The sequence below is a fragment of the Heteronotia binoei genome, chromosome 4 (genome assembly GCF_032191835.1).
Source record: "Heteronotia binoei isolate CCM8104 ecotype False Entrance Well chromosome 4, APGP_CSIRO_Hbin_v1, whole genome shotgun sequence".
Lineage (NCBI taxonomy): Eukaryota > Metazoa > Chordata > Lepidosauria > Squamata > Gekkonidae > Heteronotia > Heteronotia binoei.
In genome coordinates this window covers 59,275,350-59,295,795 of record NC_083226.1, presented here as the reverse complement: position 1 = coordinate 59,295,795, position 20,446 = coordinate 59,275,350, and the positions used below count along the sequence as shown (strand labels likewise).

Genomic DNA, 20,446 nt, shown 5'->3' with positions numbered 1-20,446 from the left:
AACCTCCAGATTAATTCCCCATTATACCCTATGAGAATCTATCTCCACATAGGGAATAATGAAGTGCTTAGCAGATGTTTCCCTCCCTCTTCCCCCCTCCTCCTGTTTCTGGCGACTGAAGGAGGGATTGGCCTCTCTACTCACGAGTTGTTGCCAACTTCTTCAAAGTAACACAGACACACCATCCCAAGAGGAAGCCTTGCAATCAGAAACTGAAGCCTCCGGAGCTGGAAACACACATGGCCCCCTGGGGGTGGGGCTTCCCCCCACCAGCCAGCTGACTGGGGGCGGGAAGTAGCCTGGGAAAGCGGAAGAACCCCCACTGGGACCTGGGGATTGGCAAGCCTACACACCCCTGATGGTAGCCAGTCCTCCTGGAGCTTAAAGTAGGCCCTGTACTAAGAGCCCTGTAATCTCTTGGAGGATTGGGTACATCAGGGGTGTCTGGCCTAATATGCAAAGGAGTTCCTGCTACAAATAAAGCCCCCTGGATTTATCTGCCACAATAATCACATGAAATAAGGGAGGTGAAGATGCAAAAACATGTAAGCAATGTAACCATCTTTAAAAGTTCAAACAAAACACCATTGTGTTTTGTTCAGTTTTAAAAAAATGTCAAGTATTGTTCCTGTGTTCTGAGGGAGACAATGTTCCTTTTAGGGTTGTCAGCCTCTAGGTGGGTCCTGGAGATCTCCCGGAATTACAACTGATCTCTAGATTACAGAGACCAGACTCCTGGAGAAAATGGCTGCTTTGGAAGGTGGACTCTATGGCATTATAACTCATTGGTCCATCCTCTCCCAAAACTCTGCCTTCCCCAGGTTCCATCCTCAAACTTCCAGGAATTTCCTAACCCTGAGTTGGCACCCATAGTTTCTTATCTGTTTGCAGTATGCATGGGCAAACATCAATACAGCAAGGTATCAAAAATCGTCACTTCACTTAGATATAACTGTAGTGATATTGCACATTAATCAGTCAGTTTAAATATTTTCACTCATTTCTGCCTAATGGTTTGCTTGTTAGCAGGTGTAACTTTGAGTAGTCATGGCTGCTCAATCATTGGACCCCCCTCCAAATGCAAGTTGTAAAATTATGACTTTTCGACCTTCAGTGGATGAATTCCGGGAGTTTAACAAGTACTTGGCTTACATGGAATCAAAAGGTGCTCATCGTGCTGGACTGGCAAAGGTAAATACCTTAAGGGTGTAAATCAAAGTATTGTGAGGTTTGATGCATCTTTCTTTATTAAAAGGTTTTGTCTAAAGCTATTCATGGCTAATGCAAATATATTAGCATCAGAACTTTTGATACTTAGCTTGCTAACTATAGTTTGAAGAAATCTTGAGTTCTTGTTGCAGGCGTGGGGCCTCAGAAGTACACATGGAGTTGTCTTCACATGCAAAGAAGTGCTGAAAAAGTGAAAAGGGCAGACTTCATGTTGGGGATTAAGAAAGAGACTGAAAATAGAACAGCCTATATTATAATGTTTCTATATGAATATATGGTATTATTCCACTTGGAATACTGCGTACTTCAGGTCACTGTATTTAAAAAAAAGGTATTGAAGAGCTGGAAAAAGCATGGAAGGTGGCAACCAAGATATTGAAAGGATTGTTGTACATACCTTTCCTATGAAGAAAGGCTTAAACTCAAAAGAACAGGCTAAAAACAGTTTAGCAAAAAGATAATGAAGTATAGATGTAGAGATGTGAGCCCTCCCCACCCCCCCAAAAGAGAGAAATATTCAGAAAAAATGACTATTTTCCCCAATACCTTTTTTGATTTTTCAAATGGAAAATTTGGGAGAACAATGAAAAGAAACTCTTATGAGATATTTCCTCTTGTATAATGAATGAAATGCTTCTTAAGGCAAGGTTTTTCACATTCTTAAGTGAATAGCAAGAAAAGTTAACTAGCAATTTTCTCAATTTTGAGGAGCATTGAAAAAAAATCTTTGAAATATTTTTGCTTTTCAGATGTGAGAACTCCTGTCTTAATAAAACAATTCCACTCATTGCAAAGGTACATTCTCAGTTCTTTTAATGGAAAAAATGGAAACATTTTTGGGGAAAATGAAACACTTGCACTATAGACTTAAGTAGTTTTATCAAGATAACAAAGTTTGGGTTAAGTGGTACCCTTAAGATCAACAAAGTTTTATTCAGGGTATGAGCTTGAAAGCCACTTTATTCAAACTTTGTTCTACTACTTCAGACCAACACAACTACTCTCCTGGAAATATTTTCAAGGTTTTTGGTTTAAATATAATGATTTTGGCAACAATAAGCCGTAATATTTAACATTGCTACATTCTTAAAGAGTTCAGTGTTTGCATAAAATTAATATCCAGAGATGGTGGCAGTCCTACCTATTGAGACTCAGAATTTCTGTCTAAATAATACTTTGAATTTCTACAGAAGTTGTTTTTTACCTTAAACTTGATTTTTTTTAAAACTCTTAAGAGGTTGGGACACTTAAGTTAAATGTACTATAGTTACATAGGATGAAGCCCTTTCTCAAGTATTGGGTATACTTGCAATTTTTCTTGTATAAAATAAAAACATTTATACTTTTAAATTTCATAAATATGCTATAAGCCAAATTGTACAATATTATATGCTAATTTATAAATAATGCATTTCATGTTTAGTCACTAAAAGTAAATATTGTGTATATTTCTGCTTCCCTAAATTTTTTCATTTTTTTTCCTGGGGGGAAAATGAAAAAAAAAGTGTTTTGCCCATGGCTTCAAAATTGGTGGAAATGTTGCACTTCTAGGAGGGCATGATGGGGGTTTATAAAATTATGCATTGGGTGGAGAAAGTGGATAGGGAGCAATGCTTCCTCTGTGGAGTCTTGTGGGCAAAAATTCTACTTTGGTAGCTACTGGCATTAAACTTGTGAGTGAGCAATTTGGCTCCTGCATAAATTAGTTTGTTCTGGGGCCATCCTTCCTGAGCTAAGACAAAAATGTGTGAGCCAGAAGCTAAAAAACTGTGAGCTAGGTCACACTAACTCAGTTTAGAGGGAATGCTGATAGGGAAAACTCTTTTGGTTCTCCCATAATATTGGTATTTGAGTGTTGATAATAGATTTAGGACGTTTAAAAGGAAGTACTTATTTACTCGTTGAATAATTTAAGTTGTGTAATGCTGCCAGTGGATGTAGTGATGCCCATAATAATATGTGGGTTTAAGAGGGAGTTAGAAAGATTAATAGAAAAGAGAATAGAGAATAGAGAAGAGGAGACTGGATTTATACCCCACACTTCACTAAGAGTCTCAGAGTGACTTACAGTCTCCTTCCCTTCCTCTCCCTACAAAAGACACCCTGTTAGGTGTGTGTGGGGGGCCCGAGAGAGCTCTGAGCAAACTGCTCTTGAGAGAACAGTTCTGAGAAACTGTGGCTAGGCTAAAGTCACCCAAAATCTGCATGTGGAGGAGTGGGGAATCAAACCCGGTTCTCCAGATTAGAGTTCTCCATTCTTAACCACTACACCAAACTGGCTCCCTAAAGGATAGGTGCATTAATGTCTACTAACCAGGACAACTAAAGTCTTCTATTACTGTACTTTCTGTCTGATTAAATTGTATGCTGGTTTTAAGACTGTAATAAATCAACAACAACTAAAGTCATCCTCCACAACAAGACAGTAAATCTCTGAATAACAACGCTAGGAGGCAGCATCAAGGTTTCTGTGGCCTGTTTCTTTGCCCTCCAGGCCAAGTGGTTTGGCAGCTGTGTGAATCAGGATGCTGGACTAGATGAACCTCTGGTCTGATGCAGCTGGACTCTTATGTTCTTTTGTTGTGTTAGGCCTTCTGTTCACTTCACTTGAAACTGTATCTGCACTCCAGGGAATGTATTATCTTTAGGGAAATTTTTAAAGCAAAATAAGGATTAGATTTAAATTAATATTTTATTTGATAGCTGTGTTGTGTGTATAACAGGTTTCAGACAAATTGGGATGGCACTCTTGGGATATGGTTTTATACACTGGAGACCATAAGTCTAGTTTGCAGGGTGGGGAGGTGTGTGTGTGGAGGGTACGATGGGATTCAGGTAATGAGGTCTGAACTGCTTAGCTTAAGTAACAACCATACAAAACTGATTGAATAAGGCCTCATGAGGCCATTTTGCTTCAAGTTTGTGACCTAAACATCTTGGAGCTTATCTGTAGTAATTATGACATCTAATTTCACATTATGCCATAAGAACAGTAGGAAAGTAAATACGGAGTTATTCCTCAGCTTTTATGTGGCAACAAAATTAATTAGCTGTACACTATTGAATATAATTTGTACAATTCAGTATATCTTCCTGTTGCACAGACATCTGACAATGTCTAGTTTGCAGGGTGGGGAGGTGTGTGTGTGGAGGGTACGATGGGATTCAGGTAATGACAATGCAAAAAACCCTCTAAAATCCAGTTTTGCCTTCTAACTTTTGATAGCTGTCCTACATCCAACTTTATTTTGAAATCCTTAATCAATGTGTCTGAGTCCTACTGCAGTAATGGAATGGTTATGATTTTCAATAGATTATTATGAAGGTAACTACAGTTGTTTGTATTGAATTTGTCCATTGTCTGTAGTCTTCTGATAGGAGACCCAATATTAGCCTTAAATACTGAAGTACCCTGGATATTTTGTATAAAAAGCCTACTCCTACACTTCTGCAAATATTGACACATCATCTGAGCAAGGGAAAATTAAATAAAAAATAAACTCTTCTCTTGAGCTGAAAACTTAACCCCATTAGCCAGTGAAGCAGGAACTTCAGAATGGATTGTTTGCATTTGTTCTCTCTGCCACTTTGTTGGCCTTCTTCTTTCTAATCAGGTGCTCTCATATTCTCCTGTTTATCTATGTGCATTTTAGTTTCCCCAACGACTAGGGTTGCCAATCCCCAGGTGGGGGCAGGGGATCTCCCGGTTTGAAGGCCCTTCCCCCGTTTCAGGGTCATCAGAAAGTGGGGGGGGGGGGGGAGGAAAATTTCTGCTGGAAACTCCCATTATTCTGTATGGAGACTTTTCCCCATAGGAAATGATGAAGAATTGATCTGTGGGTATCTGGGGCTCTGGGGGGGGCTGTTCTTTGAGGTAGAGGCACCAAATTTTCAGCATAGCATCCAGTGCCTCTCCCCAAAGTACTCCCCAATTTTCAAAATGATTGGACCAGGGGGTCCAATTCTATGAGCCTCCAAAGAAGGTGCCCCTATCCTTCATTATTTCCTGTGAAAGGAAGGCATTTAAAAAGGTGTGCAGTCCCTTTAAACGTGATGGCCAGAACTCCTTTGGAGTTTGATGATGCTTGTTACACCCTTGCTCCAGGCTCCGCCCATGATGTCTCCTGGCTCCACCCCAAAGTCTCCTGGCTCCCCCCCCCCCCAAAGTCCCCAGATATTTCTTGAATTGGACTTGGCAACCCTACCAAGGACAGAGATTCTCTCTAAAATGCCTGAAGCCACTCCTCTGTTCCTATGACAAATTATTAGGTAGAAAATTATTAGAAGATTCTTTTTCCATGCACTATTTTCTTTCCATGCACCTTGTGCTTGTGAAATAGCATTGTTGGTGGGCTTGGGGGGTGTTGCTGAATTTCCTGGCTATGATACACACTGCCAAATGAGATTTCTCATCAACATTAGACTGTCAGGAGCTCAGGGTAATTGCCTTCCCTGGGTTTCTGTGCTGCAATTCCTTCCCCCCACCCCCATTTGTTTCCCTGTTACAAAGGGTGTGACTGCTCTCCCCCCCACACACTTCTTTTTGGCTTGTCTGTGCCTGAATCACTTTGGAGTGACTGTTTTGGATTTCCTCAATCTTCTGCATCTCAAATCCTCCCCCTCCTTTCTCCTGGGTTTTCTGCCAGAATTGTCCCACAGTCATTGCCTTGGCTTTGTCTCCTACCTCTGGATCTCCCCCCCCCCCCACCAGTTGTTGAAGTTTTGCTGTCTGGGGCACCCTTTTTGCTTTTCTCCAATACCCTCCGCTTCTCCATGGATTCCCTTTCTCACTTGTTCCACAGTTATCGCATTGGAGTTGCCTCCCTCATCTGCATCTTTATCACCCACCCTTCCACTTTCTGGGTTCTACTGCCTGTACTGTTCCATAGTTGTTGCCTGGGGCTTCCTTTCTGTTCTTTTCCAACACCCCACCTTCTCCTAGGGTTCCTGCTTGAATTTTTCCACAGTCATTGCCTTGGAGTTCCCCCCATTTCCTGTACATCTCTAACACCCACCCCACTGCTTTCTGGGGTGCTGCTGCCTGGGGTTTCCTTTCTGCTCTGCTCCCATGCACCCCACTTTCTCCCCACTCCACACCAAGCATCTCTCCAAAAAGTACCTTTCTGGGGTGCATGAAAAAAGTACCTTTCTGGGAAGGAACCTTTTGCTTGGGGGGTCTATAACTTGGACCCCCCCAAATCTAACTTGCATGTAACTTGTTGAGCATATGGAGGGACATCCCTAAGAGGCACTCTGCAAGGTGTATGTTAATCAGCATGAAAAACCTCAGTTTGAGACCCTGGAGAGCCACTGCCAGTCTGATGTAGACAATACTGACTTTGATGGACCGAGGGTCTGATTCAGTATAAGGCAGCTTCGTATGTTCATATGCTTTTACTTCACGCAGGATCTGTTTTATATACTCCTGAACAGGTGCATGACCTTTCACTGAAAAGCATTGTATGGGGGCACTTGTTTCAGGGTCTGTAACTTGGACCCCTGAAGTCCAATTTGCACCAAACTTGGTGGGCACATAGAAGAGAGTCAGCTAGGGAGCTCCTGTGATTTTGGAGCCCCTAAACCCCCAGGGGCATTTTTCATTTGAACCAGTTTGGGTTTGGTTTGTGAACCAATTCAGGAATTGAGCTGGTTATGTTCATGGATCCAACCACAGTTTCCCAGTTTGTGCCCATCCTTAAATAAGTAATATATCAGAGTACAGAAAGAAAGATGTTACATGTCTTGTAACTGGAAGGTAGAGAGTATTTCTGCTCAGGCTTCGCTTCTTTATACATTTTTATTCAAGATGTTACATTTAAAACTTATTTTTGTTCTGCTTCTCCTTTTCAATACACTTGTGTACAATTTTTTTGAACTACTTCTCTTTCTAAAATTGTCTCTTGCTTGCATAATATACAACTATGTCTCTCCTCAAATTTTGTGATAATCTATTTCTCAGATGTTAATTTTGCTGTTACTGCATATTTGGTGAGTAACTTGGACTCCTCATGTCCAACCTGCACATAACTTGTAGGGCATGTGGGGAGGCATCCTGGGGAGTAGCACTGTATGTTGGATATCTCTAGCTTACACAGGGTCCACTCTGTATGCTCCTGAAGCTGTGCCTGATACCTCCCCGAAAAGCACTTTCCTGCTGGTGCCTCGCTTGGGGTTCTGTGACTAGGTCGGTGGGTAGAGGAGGATCAGCTGGAGATGCCCTGTGATATTGGAGCCTCTAGGACCCAAGGGAGCCACCCTGTGTCCTGAGGTTCACAAACTGGTTCAATTCATGAACCAGGCTAGTTTGAGTTTTGGGTTAGTGAACTGGTTTGGGACACAGGCCATTTTGGTTCATAAACCAAAATGGGGTTTCCTGGTTTGTGCCCATCCCTAATTGAGAATTTACAGATTATAGTTAATGAAAAAGCACAAATTGGAGATGAAAACACACACAGAGTTTGAATACACATTTTTAAAAAATCATACAATTCAAAAAAGAGTTAAAAGAAATGCAGCCAAGTTTGTTGGAACAGATTTATCCTCTACCAGAGCTTTCAGGAATAAATGTGTGTTACGTGCTTTCCAAACTGTAGCTAATAAAAATGCCTTCCACATATATTTTGGTCCCAAAGAACTGGACTCATCATGAAAAAAGTCTGTGACCTACCTTTTGCCATATGAACAGTGCTATGGGAGGTTACCGTGAGAAAAAGACTGAAGAATGTAGTCGGCATGTGGGAGTTTAATAAGTATGAGGACCCTAGACATAAAGGACTTAAAGTCATAACCAGAACGCTGAATTGGGCCCAGAAGCAAATATGTAACCACTGTAGTTGACACAGTTCTGGAAATGTGTTCTAAGCTGCTGACCCCAGACAGGAGTCTCACTGCTGTGTTTTCTGCCAGTTGAAATATTCAAGACAAAAGGCAGCCCTTTGTTACAATAGTAGGATGAGTAGTTTCCCCTTACATTAGCTCCTATGGGATCTTTGTGAGACAGGCCAGGGTTTTGGTGTCATAATATGTAAGCAATGAGGGTGTTCTTGGGCCTAGGAAGTCAACTACACCCTTCTCCAACCATGACTAGGCAGGCCATGTCTCCTGCTATAGCAGGAGATGTCCTGCTGCTTACCCCCTTTCCCAGCTAGCACTTCCAAAGCTGGTGGGAGAGAAAGGGAAGGGGGCTGAATGCAATGTCACTGATGGCCAAAAACTGGAAGTATCACCATTACATTGGGGTGCTGCTCTAGGATTTGCCCCAAATTCTATCATTTAGCAATAGTTTATGGTGAGTTCTAGAGCAGAGGTGTCAAACTCATTTGTTACGAGGGACCAATCTGACACAAATCTCACTTTGTCGGGCTGGACCATGTATACCAAAATGTAATGCCAGGTACTAGAGATATAAACTTTATAAAGGACACAGGCAAACCCAATTAACGATATTATTTTTTACTCAAAATACAAACATTCTTACAGTATTTCCTTACAGTATGTCCCTGATGCCCAGGCTCCCATTTCCACCACCTATTACTCATTAGCACTGGGACAATACACAGGGACATCATGCATAGCCTCTCTCATCTGGTAATGAAGTCAATGATCAGTTGCTTGTGGGCCAGATGAGAGCTCTGGAAGAGTAGTTTCCATCCCACTAGCCGTATGTTTGGCACTCCTGCTCTAGAGTGATGGCATTTAATTTTTTTTTTTGTTAGAAGTAAAATTGTGTAATGCTAGTGTGTCTATCCCTGCCTTAAAGTTCTTCTTGGGAGTTTCCTGGATGACATGTCCCTAGTGCTACCTAATTCTGTGTTGGTGCAGGGGTTATACTGACATGATACTAGCATGGTTTTCCATCATCATCTCTAGATATGCTGGCATACGTTTGAGTTGTGTCTGCATAGGGCTTAGTCACCATTCTATGAGAGGGGTTTACTGTTGCATGACAAGTTACCAGATCATAATTTTATATGGCTGAAAGCTTGAAATCATGGAATGTGTGAGGAAAAGCCCCCTTACAGAACATCGTGATTACCAGCTTGGTTGCCAGAGCACCTGGAGAAGTGACTCGCACATGTCTGGCCAGAGAGTGTGGGTAAACCTATCCAGGGGCAAAAGGCACTTATGCAGTACAAGCAGCCAGGATGCTACTAAGACACTCTAAGAATGTCCACTAGGAGAATGGATGGTTTCCCGTCGTTCTGTATAACAGCCATCCCAGCATTGGAGTGGAGGAAACTGCGCCGCCAGGAGCTATCCAGGCGAACGGTTATGAAGTTCTGACCATGGAATCCACCATGGAGGGCTAACACCACACGCAGCCATCTTCCTAACAGGCTTGACTCCATTCCAGCGAAGCGAACGGCTCGCGTACAGACCTGTGCCTGCAAGCAACCCACCCACCTCAAGAGTGGTTAAATCGTCCAACCGCCACTTTCTTTGTTTAACGGAACTCTAGACAAAGACTGGTGCCCAGAATAAAACAGAAGAGGAAGACCATCTTCAGCCAGAGCCAAGTTCCTTTGTATAGACTGGGTGTTACTAGGCCATGATTTGACTCTCTATTGTCACCCTTTTAGACAAGTCCAATAGTACTAAGTATCTCCCCACCCAAGTAATCTTTCCATTCTTCTCCCCAACTGTCACTTTGGAGCCTCCCCCTGGTCCGTTTCAACCTGGAAGTTCTCTCAGGTATCCAGGATCCAGGCAAGTCCATTGGTCAAGAGCAAGCACCAAATTAGGTGACACCAATGAACTTCCCATTGGCTATCGTAGTAGTCCAGCCCTTATGGTCACTATGAAGCCTCCCCTTTTTGTGAGGTCACGCACCAGCTGACCCCCTTCCTCCTCCCTCGTACCTCCCATCTCCTAAGGGCTCAAGAGAGTCCTTATAATCTGTGGACTAGCTACCCACAGCTGTGCTTCTATCAGTATCCCAACTTCTGCTGCATAGATCCATCCCCGATTCCTGATCAGTTTCGGGCCCCTTCTCCCACTTCCTCGCTTGTCGCCATTGGAGCCTTCCTTGAAGACTATGATAGGTAAATATCGCCCTGTTTGTCTACCCATGTGTTCCCCTATCTATCTATGTTTCCTAGGACTGAATGTGTGTTTTGATGAGTATTTTATCTTGTATGGAAGCCTATATTTTTCTTAATAAATTATAATTGCAAAGGAACTGGATAAAATAGAGAAGTTGGATTGACAACTTCTACCCCAGAGTGAGCATTTTATAAAGTGTATTTCCTGGAATGTGTCAGGCTGGTTTAATAAAACCCATGACCCCCTGTTTTTGCAATATATAAGGAGCCATGATATAATTTTTATACAAGAGTCCTGGCTAACAGTTAAATTGATGCTAAATGGGTTTATTTCCTATTCACTTAATGCTCTCTCTACCCCAGCAAAAGGTCGACCTAGTGGGGGTCTGGTTTGTCTGGTTTCAACCGCTTTGATTTGTGAGGTGTTATTGTTGCCTTCGCTGACCTCCATAGCCATGGCTTGCCTTTTTAAATTTAAGGAACCGTCTATTTTGGCAGTCAATGTTTATATCCCACCCTATACTTCTCATTACTGTGATAAGAATTGTTGGACTGATTTGGAAAATTATATATGTGACCTTGAAGCCAATTATCCCAATGCACAATTGATTTTAGTAGGTGATTTTAATGCTCAAATAGGTATGGGGTCTATTGGCAAATTTTATAATGGTAAGAGGCGCTCGAAAGATTCTGTTGTATATAGGCATGGCCTGATGCTCAATCATTTGATTGATAAGCTGGGACTACTGGTTGCAAATGGTAACCTTGAGGGCGATAAATATGGTGAATTTACTTATTTTAGCCATAAGGGGGCCAGCGTGATTGACTATTTATTAATTTCCCCTTCTCTCTATTGTAAGCTAGTATACTTCGAAGTTGGGGCGCTACCAGAGAGCGACCACCAACCTCTTATATTTTTGATTTTGGCTCGGGAACCAATATGTGCTGAGGTTATCTCTCCTGATATTGAGATCACGACAAATATACGATTGAGATGGTCAGTTGCACTCCAAAATGAATTACATCAAGTGCTTTATAGTGACCCACTCTTGGAAATTAAAAGAAAAATCTTGGATTCAGATGATTGTGAGACTATCTTGTCACTTTACGAAGAATTAACTGGGTTTTTAAAACCCTTCTTAGTAAAGAAAGGCAAACCATCTGTTGTTAGGCAATATATTAACAATGGATGGTTTGATAGGGAGTGCGCTGAAATGAAGAAACAGCTTAGGCGTGCTGTCAGAAACCATAAGCAAAAGGAGGAAACCTTTTTACCAAAATCCTTCTTTGAGCTTTGTAGTAGCTACAAATCTTTAATCAAAGAAAAAAAATAACATCAATAAGAGATTCTTGGCAAGAACTCGCCTTGTCTCTAAATCAGAGAGATATGTCAAAATTTTGGAGACTTCTAGCATCTATAGAAGGGAGGGTTCAATGTGAGTCTGATTCTTATGTTTCTAAACGCCAGTGGGAGCACTGTTTTTTTTTTAAATTATTCAATCTACTTAATTAGAGTCCCTAATATTTTAAGCATTACTTTTCTGGACGTGGTAATCCTGTATACACAGGTAAAAAGATCCTGAGTGAGCCAGGTGCCCACCTGACAATTTCCCAACCTCGTTTTGAGGGCATGTTGGCTTACAAATGTGTATTGGGAATTTCTATAGTCTTGCAAGTACAGTGTAGGGTAGGGAACTTGTCTTGATTGGTGAGTCGGAACCTATGGTTTCTCTTTGGATCTTGTTTTTCCCCACCCAGAATCACATAATACTGCATCTCTTCATTCTCCACATTGTTTGGGATGGAGGCTCTCCACTTGTTTTCATAGAGGGCAGAGCCCAATGGTATATTGCTATTACATAAATTACCAGGATTTTATTCCTCTTAACTCCATGGGGAGATATTTTGAGAATTAAAGTAGTGTGAGCTTTGTAGCCTTCAAAAATAATCATTGACCTTGAATTAAAGAAAAGAAATGCAAATGTTCTCTTAAAATATTCACACTGTGTAGGCCAAATCACAAGTGCATGCTTAATAGTCATGAAAATGAGAATCACTATGCACATATTTGATTTTTATGCATACATCTTAAATGCATGGCTTCTTTGCCTCCCAAAGCAGCATTTAGGTCCTTTTTGTGTGTGCATACATTTTCTGAAAACTTTCTGGATTATATTAATAGAATTGGAGAGAATCTCATTGAAGTGGGTAAAGCTCCTATCATATGCACGCACCTGCTGTACATAAAACAGTAAACATGTAGTAATTTCAAGGCTGTGCTTTTCTAAATCTTTGGCATTACTTTTACTTGGTAATATTTGAAATGAAACCATGTAGTTAAATTATATATTTATTAATATAGTCCATTTATTGATATTTATTAGGAAAAAAAATAACTTCTGTGCCCAGGAAGGACTCATTCTGCGACCTTAAACCAAGATGCATGTATCTGATTATTTTGCTGAATTCTGTAAACCATGGAAGAGGAGGAACAATGTGCTGTGTTGTGCAATGAAGCACCACTCCTGATATCAGTATTTATGCTCTCTCCCCAGTGTATTGAAACTTATTATCTGCAGCTATGAAATATTGTTGGTCTAATTGAAGATGAATAGAATACAAACATATAGATCAGAACAGAATAGAAACATATATACTAATCCAGGGTGGCAAAACTGTGGCTCTTCCACACATGTTGTGTGGATCTCAAGGCCCCCTCCATCCAGTCAGCCTGCTTGGAAAAGACATTTCTCTCTTTAAATCACTTCTCCAAGCCAGCTGGTGGCTTGGAGAATGCATTTAAAGTTAAAATTGCTTTCTTTCCACCTCTCCACTCTCCCTCATCTTCTTCCCTTCCTCCCTCCCTTCCTTCCTTCTCACCTACCCACCTACCTACATCTGACATTCATGTCTTGTGGCTCTCAAACATCTATAGCTCTTAAATTAAAAAAGTTTGGCCACCCCTGTACTGGTCTGTTTTATATAGATCACAGATAGCATTGCAATGAATTAGGGTTGCAGCATATCCATTTTGATTTCTGTTACCATCTCTGTAACATGTAATAACACCTACCCTGTGATGTGGTGACATCATGCGTTTCCCTGGTCATGTTCTACATTATTTTTAATACTGGTGAGGCAGGGAAGATGCACAATGTGGTGACAATCATGCTATAGTATTAGTGCTACTTGGGGTTGGCAACTCCAGTTTAGGGAATTTCTGGAGATTTTGCAGTGGTACCTGTGAAGAATGGTGGTTGGGGAGCAATGGAAATGTGATACCACCTCTATGGTTGCCATTTTCCCGGCGAATTGATCTGTGTAGTCTGGAGATCAATAGTAATTTTAGGACAATTCCACTTTGAGGTTGGTAACTGTGATGAACAGGAGGCTGTCCTGTCCCCATGAGGCAAAGCAGCCATTCAGCTGAGTCTATGGAAGTGCTGCTCCAGTGTTCAATCATCTTTCAGAAGGGGAATGGAATTTTCAAGGGAAGCACAGCAGGAGCCAGTTCAGGTCTGCCTTAGGGAGAGTGCAGAGAGGAGTTCAGGTCTGCCTCAGTAAAAGATAGGGTTGCCAAGTCCCCAGCTTCCCACAGCAGGGGACTCTCATGTGCAGAGTGCGTACGTGACATAATGACATCACCCGGATGTGATGTCATAAAAATGGCAGCACCCATGCGGGGCTGCTCTAGGCGTTTCCAGGAAAACTCTATGGTTTTCCTGGACGATCTAGCCATTTGGGAGATAAAAACTCTATGGTGCATCATCGTGCCAGCGTTGTTGGGGGAGGTTCCCCCCACTGGCCCAATGTGGGCCGGCGAGTTTGGAACCTCCCAGGAGGGAGAACCCCCGCCCGGACCTGGGGCTTGGCAGCCCTAGTGAAAGAGCAGACAGTTAGAAGGATAGCTCTGCCTAGTAGTGTGGCAGAGTGTTTTAGCTCTACATTTAAGAGAGAATAGAATTCCCAGTTGTTAGGTTTATCTTTGGTAATGAGCAGACCCTGTACCATTTAGTCTGACTCTTGGGCAGGCTGGTATGGATGGAATCCTGTGTGTGGGAGAGGATCCAGCCTAGTGGTTAGTCAATAAAAGTCTGTTTCTCCATGGAAGTATTAAACAAAATTCAAACCATCCTCTGAAGCCATAACTATCTTAAATTTATGTGCCTCAGCCAGGTTTTTCCTCTGTCAATCTTGAGGCACGTGTTGTTGATCTGTTCCAGTCAACAGGTTTAACCAACCTGTAAATAAATAACTCGTAGGTGTTTATATGCAGTTTTGCCTTAGTGATCTCCATATTCTACTTGCACACCACAAAACATACCTCATGGCAGTGAATTCCTCTCTATACACTTGCTATCCTAAGAATACTTGCTAACTGAGGGGAAGATTTATAGTTGAAAACAAACCTAGTTTCCCCAAATCATAGGAGACTATGTGAATCCCCTCAGCTGGCAGAAAAGGCCTGTCAAAATAACCCCAGTGCTACTACATGTTATGGGCAGTCTTGGGTTTACTTTATTCAGAAATACAGTGGGTCTGTGTCTTTGATAAAATGTAGTTCTACCCTTAGACATTCATGCAATATATGCCATGTTTGTGGCGTGGGAGCAATATCATGGTCTGTTCCCTTGTAGCGGTGCAGCAGTTGGTAGTTTATGGTAGTCGGAATGTGTAAAAGTCATTGAAATTGGTATATCATTCTGTTCACTGTTCATAAATTGGAGAGAAATTTAGCGAGAGGAATAGTGAATGTGGGCTAGACTAAACGTGATTCTTAGTCACATGAATATTTTCCTTTTTCAACTCACAGATGTTGCAGGAATTTGCAACATGAAGTGGCAGTTTGTGCATAGAGAAGGAGGCTTAATTTTCCCCCCTCTCCGAGACATTTTTCTTACCAAAATTACTCCCTTCCAAATTGCTTTTTTCCAGATCAGGAGAAAATATGAGTACCTAGCTCATCAGGTTAGCCAAACACTTCAGTACCACAAGCAGAATACAATATAAATAACAATTTTATACAATACAGTTACTGCATAATTAGCATCCAGTGGAGTAAGCATCTATCGGCTTCTCCTCTTAATTCAAAAGTCACAGGAAGATCAGCATGTAGGTATTGTAACACCATTATTATCACCTCCTTGGCTGCTTATGCAGAATATTAGTAGAATAATACTTATCCTAATACAACTTGTATTATGTGGAAATTAAGTTTCAGGGTTAAATACTGGGTCTGTTAACATATTTGGCACCATGGCTATAAACTGAAGAACACACAACAACTTCTGCATGTTCAGCAAAGTTTAAAAAAAATGAATAGCATTTTGCTTTGAAAACTCAAATTTCAAAGGCAGACTCTACTGCTCAAAGAAAAAACATTAAAAACCCCACTGTTGGGTTGGGTACAACCCCCCCCAAAAAACATTGAAGTGCAGCCCAATATATAGGTCAGTCTTTATTCATTTTGTATGAACTTCCTTGCTTTATATGTTGTCAAACAATTTTTGTTCTCTGTCGTCTTATAAATATTTTGGTTTTGCTGTTGTGTTCCTCTTCGGAATTTCTAGGTGATTCCTCCTAAGGAATGGAGCCCAAGGAAGTGTTATGATGACATTGATGATTTGATTATCCCTGCTCCAATTCAACAAATGGTCACTGGTCAATCGGGGCTCTTCACTCAATACAACATTCAGAAAAAGGCAATGACTGTGAAGGAATTCAGACGACTTGCAAACAGTGACAAGTATGTATCCTCATTTGGTGCTTTAAGTTAGATATTGTGGCTTCCCATTTTACTACAGTTTCTGTCCTGTTGGGCATCAGTCTTTAGACATTTTACTTTAGAACACTTCTGTGCTGAGTGAGTGGCTTACAGTTTCTGGTTTCTGGGAGAACACTCATTTAGAGAAACATGCCAGTTAAAACAGCACAATTTCCTAATCTCCATACAGCTTGTTATAACCTAAGGGAGGAGTAGCAAAATAATGTGGTAGTACAGTGGGCCTGGGATTATATGTAAAGTATTCATCCAATAACATCATATAAAGTGTTCATCCAATAACATCACTTCAACAGTGGACTTCCACTGTTGATTTCATGTACCAAACCATGCAGTATATGTTAGTTATTCCTCACAAAGTATATTTCCACTGACAGCACATTTTGCTTTGGATATTGCATCACTGAATATATTTTGATCCATTTTCATGCTATTTGTTCTGATATGAAAACATCTGATTTTTTTTGGTCATAGTTATAATAGTTTTAGATGACCTTTAAGCACTTTAGAAGCACTGAACTACCTGGCGAAGAATTTTGGGCAAAGCAAAGCTAAAACCAGTATTCAGTTGAAATATGGATAATCCCAATGCTTCTTTAAAGAGTGTTATAATGAGAATTCAACGCTTTTGTTATTGCACATAATCTCTAGCTATAATTCTGGTTTTCATCTCTACATCTGCAGCTTTGAAATAAATATACAAAAAACTGACTAATAGTACAAAGTTAAAAGGGACTGGCCGTGACCTGGATAACCCAGGCTAGTGTGATCTGGTCAGATCTTGAAAGCTAAGTATGGGTGCTATTTGGATAGGAGACCTCCTAGGAATACCAGAGTCATGATGTGTAGGCGGGCAATGTTAAACCACCTCTGAATGTCCCTTGCCTTGAAAACCCCACAGGGTTGCCATAAACCAGCTATGACTTGATAACAAATAAAGAATAGGGATCTGCCTCTACTCCAGACAATCTTATATATATTTTGAGATGTATATGGTACATACATAATCTCTACAAAATTTGCTGTATTAATATTAATATCATGCTTTGTTTTCAGTTTTCTTTAGCCGGGTATATTTATGCAAAATTATGTATGTAACTGATTTTCAGGTTGTATTGCCATCCCAAAGACTCCTGGAACTGCTTACAAAATATTAAAAAAAACATATCAAAGCAATTAGGATTCTGTGTTAAAAATTTAGGTTTATAAAAACAGGCCCGTAGCTATGAGGGGGCCTGTGGGGGCACAGCCCCCCCAACTTCTGGCCGAGGCCCCCTGACTGGATGCCCCAACCAGCCCCCGAGGCCTCTGCCATGGTTCTGGGGCTGCGGCTGGCCCCGTGAGTGATTTGGCGGACTGGGGCAGAAGCAATCTCAGCCTCCCGTTGGAGTTAAAGGGCCCACCAATCAGCTGTTTTGCGGGCCCTTTAACTAGCACAGGGGCTGGGGCTGCTTCTGCCTCCAGCTCCGCACGCTATTTTAATGGTGGGGAAGGAAGGGAGGGTGGTGGCGGGGAAAACAGCAGGGAGAGGAGGGAAGAGAAGCTCTTCCTTGCCTGCCATTGGCCACCACCCTCCCTTCCTTGCAGACTCCACATGCAAAACTCTTCCAACTGCCACCTCTTCCTCTCCCGCCTCCAAGTCCTGGCTGCTGCCTGCCTGTGCAAAGACATTCCCACACAGGATCCTCTGGGCACTGGTGCTGCCTTCCCCCTCTCTGCCCACTGCAAAGCCACCTGCGGGTGCCTTTCAGCCTGGCAACAAGCTTGGAGCCACCCAGCTGCGCCGGCGCATGCTGTCCTTTCCCCAGTGGCCAGCAGGCAGCAGTGTGCCTATTTTCTCAGCTGTACCAGCATCCCCTGATTATGTCCAGGCTAGTGATTTGTCTTTGGTTCAGGAGGGGGCGGAGTGGGAGCGCGCGGCAGTAGCAAAACCCAGTCTTCAGTGTTGAGAAAGCTCTGTTTGCCTCTCAAGCCTGGCCGCCTGGAGGAGTGTCTTCTTGAACCCCCTTTTCCTGCATTTCTCCTCTGGCTGGACTTGGTCCTTTCCTTTGTGCAGTGGGAGGCTGACAGGAGTGTCCCCCCGTACCTGCCCTGGAAGAGGCAGAGCTCCTCTGGCTGTGCTGTTCAAAGTGAGCCAGGCACCTCTGCCACTCCCCTTTGTCCCAACAGCACCGCCCCTTCTTTTGGGCTCCCCCCCCCGTGGGAAGCAGCGGACGCTCCTCTGAAGATCCCTCACCCTCCTTCTCCTGCTGCTGGGTGCCACTGGCACTGCCAGGCAGGACTTGCAGGGAAAGATGTCCCTTTTGGCCCCCCCTGCCCTCCCCTCCTTCCTTGTACATCTGGAAAATTCTGCAAAACTTGCCCTGAGCACTTCAGAAGTTCAGCTGTGTGCTAAAATTCTGCCAGCATTGGAGCCTTGACATCTGGCTTGCCCATTTAAGAAGCCCAGGATCACCCTGCTGTAGCAATGCGGTGTCTTGGTTGGGCATCTTTTTGCCAGGATGGGTCAACCGGATGCTTTCAGGAAACCCAGAAGCAAGGCACAAAAGGCAATTACCCTCTCCTGAGGTTCCCTCTTCCCAGGAAATGGTGCTGAAGGGTGAACTGCCCCTGAACATGGAGGTTCTACTGTTTTAGTTATGGTTAACGACTACCGATACCCCCCACCCCTTTTAAAGCCTTCTGAGATCTGCTCAGCATACCTCTTGGTGGTGGAAAATGCTGTGAAGTCACAGCTGACTTATGGCAACCAAGCCCCATGGGATTTTCAAAGCAAGAGAACAACAGAGGTGGTTTGCCATTGCCTGCCTTGTTGTAGCAACTCTGGACTTTCTTGTTGGTCTCCCATTCAAGATCTAACCAGTGCTCCCTCTAAGTTATGGAGTCTTGTGAGCAAAATTTCAGTTTTGTGAGCTATTGGCATTAATTTTGTGAGCTACTGCATAAATTAGTTTGCTCTGTAGCCATTTTTCCTGAGCGAAGACAAAAATGTGTGAGTCAGAGGCTAAAAAACTGTGAGCTAGCTCACACTAACTCAGCTTAGAGGAAACACTGGTTCTAACTCTGGACTTCCTTGTTGGTCCCCCCTTCCCAGGAAATGGTGCTCAAGGGTGAACTGCCCTTGGGGAGGGAGGGGAGGGTGTCGGAGAGGGAGAGCAACTAGAGGGAAGGTCGTGTGGGTGCTAGGGGGCATCAATGCCCCCCAAATGTAAATGCCCCCTGACCTTTCAAATCCTGGCTATGGCCCTGTATAAAAATGTATTTTTATAGAATTTTTCAATAGTTTGGAATTATGCTGAATGACAGGCAAGACTCCACAAACTCAATTAAAACCTTCATAGAATAAGAAAAACATTTAAGCTGGAGCTGAAAACTAAGTTTCTTCATTGACCTAACAGCTGTGTGTATGGGAAAGATGTATAAGTTTAGAGTATTTGTATGGCATTTCTCTGGTAAAACTTGAGGTAACTTACAGCAAAAACAATGATATAATCAAGAACAAATAAGCAAAATATCAATGCAACAGTCAGTAAACGCAAGCTACAGTGTAAAAGCAGTTAAAACTGTCTAAAACTATCTAAAACAACTTTAATAAAACAGTCTGCAGGCTCAGAGCTGCCCATCAGAAAGCTAAGCACGTGGAACCTCAGAGTTAAGTCTGGGAAAAATAAATGTTTTGCCCAGTGCACAAAAGATTAAGGTAAGGCCAGACAAGTCTCAAAGGGGGAGAGCATTCCACAGCCTGCATGTCACCACTGAAAGAGCCCTGTCTCTGGTTGCTGTCTACCTTGTCTTTGTAGTAGGGACACAAAGAGCAGGGTTTACAAAGATGATCTCAGCTGGTGGGCTGGCCAATATGGGAAGGAGGTGGTCCTTGAAGTACCCAGGCCTAAAGCCATTTAAGACATCACAGGTATGAATCAGCACTTTGAATTGTGCCTGGAAACAGATGGACAGCCAATGTGATATGATCTATGTATCCAGCCTCTCACTGTAACTTGTACAATAGTAATGATAAATACAACTGGAACAGGTGTCAATAGTGAGTTATATATGAATAAAGACCTCTCTATAACACCATATATGATATATATGATAACCACTTCCAGTGGTTATCATATATATCTCACTGTAACCTGGCTGCTGCATTCTCAGCCAATATGGTGACAAGTTAAATTACAGAAATCTTCCTCCCAGAACTATGTAATCCTTTCTTGATACAGAAGACAAAACTGAGTACATTATTATTTGCCAATTGTGTAGGAACCAAGAACAGCGCTAAATTACGTAGTTATGACTGTCTTTGTTCAGTGAGGAAGAGAAGATTTCAAGCAGCATCATGAGCAGCTAGGCTACTTTTTGTAGGCTATGTAAACTGGTAGTGGCGTCAGAC

General features: G+C 42.3%; 1 protein-coding gene across 3 annotated transcripts in view; it reads left to right on the top strand.

The window, feature by feature from the left end:
- The window catches only part of KDM4C (lysine demethylase 4C), a 390,817-nt gene that overhangs the window by 18,216 nt on the left and 352,155 nt on the right, over positions 1-20,446 (top strand). For all 3 annotated transcript variants that reach the window (XM_060237364.1, XM_060237363.1, XM_060237365.1), the window contains exons 3-4: positions 1,027-1,191; positions 15,842-16,017. In XM_060237364.1, the coding sequence (XP_060093347.1) occupies positions 1,048-1,191; positions 15,842-16,017 (320 nt within the window). In that variant the 5' untranslated portion in view covers positions 1,027-1,047. The remainder of the gene's footprint in view (positions 1-1,026; positions 1,192-15,841; positions 16,018-20,446) is intronic.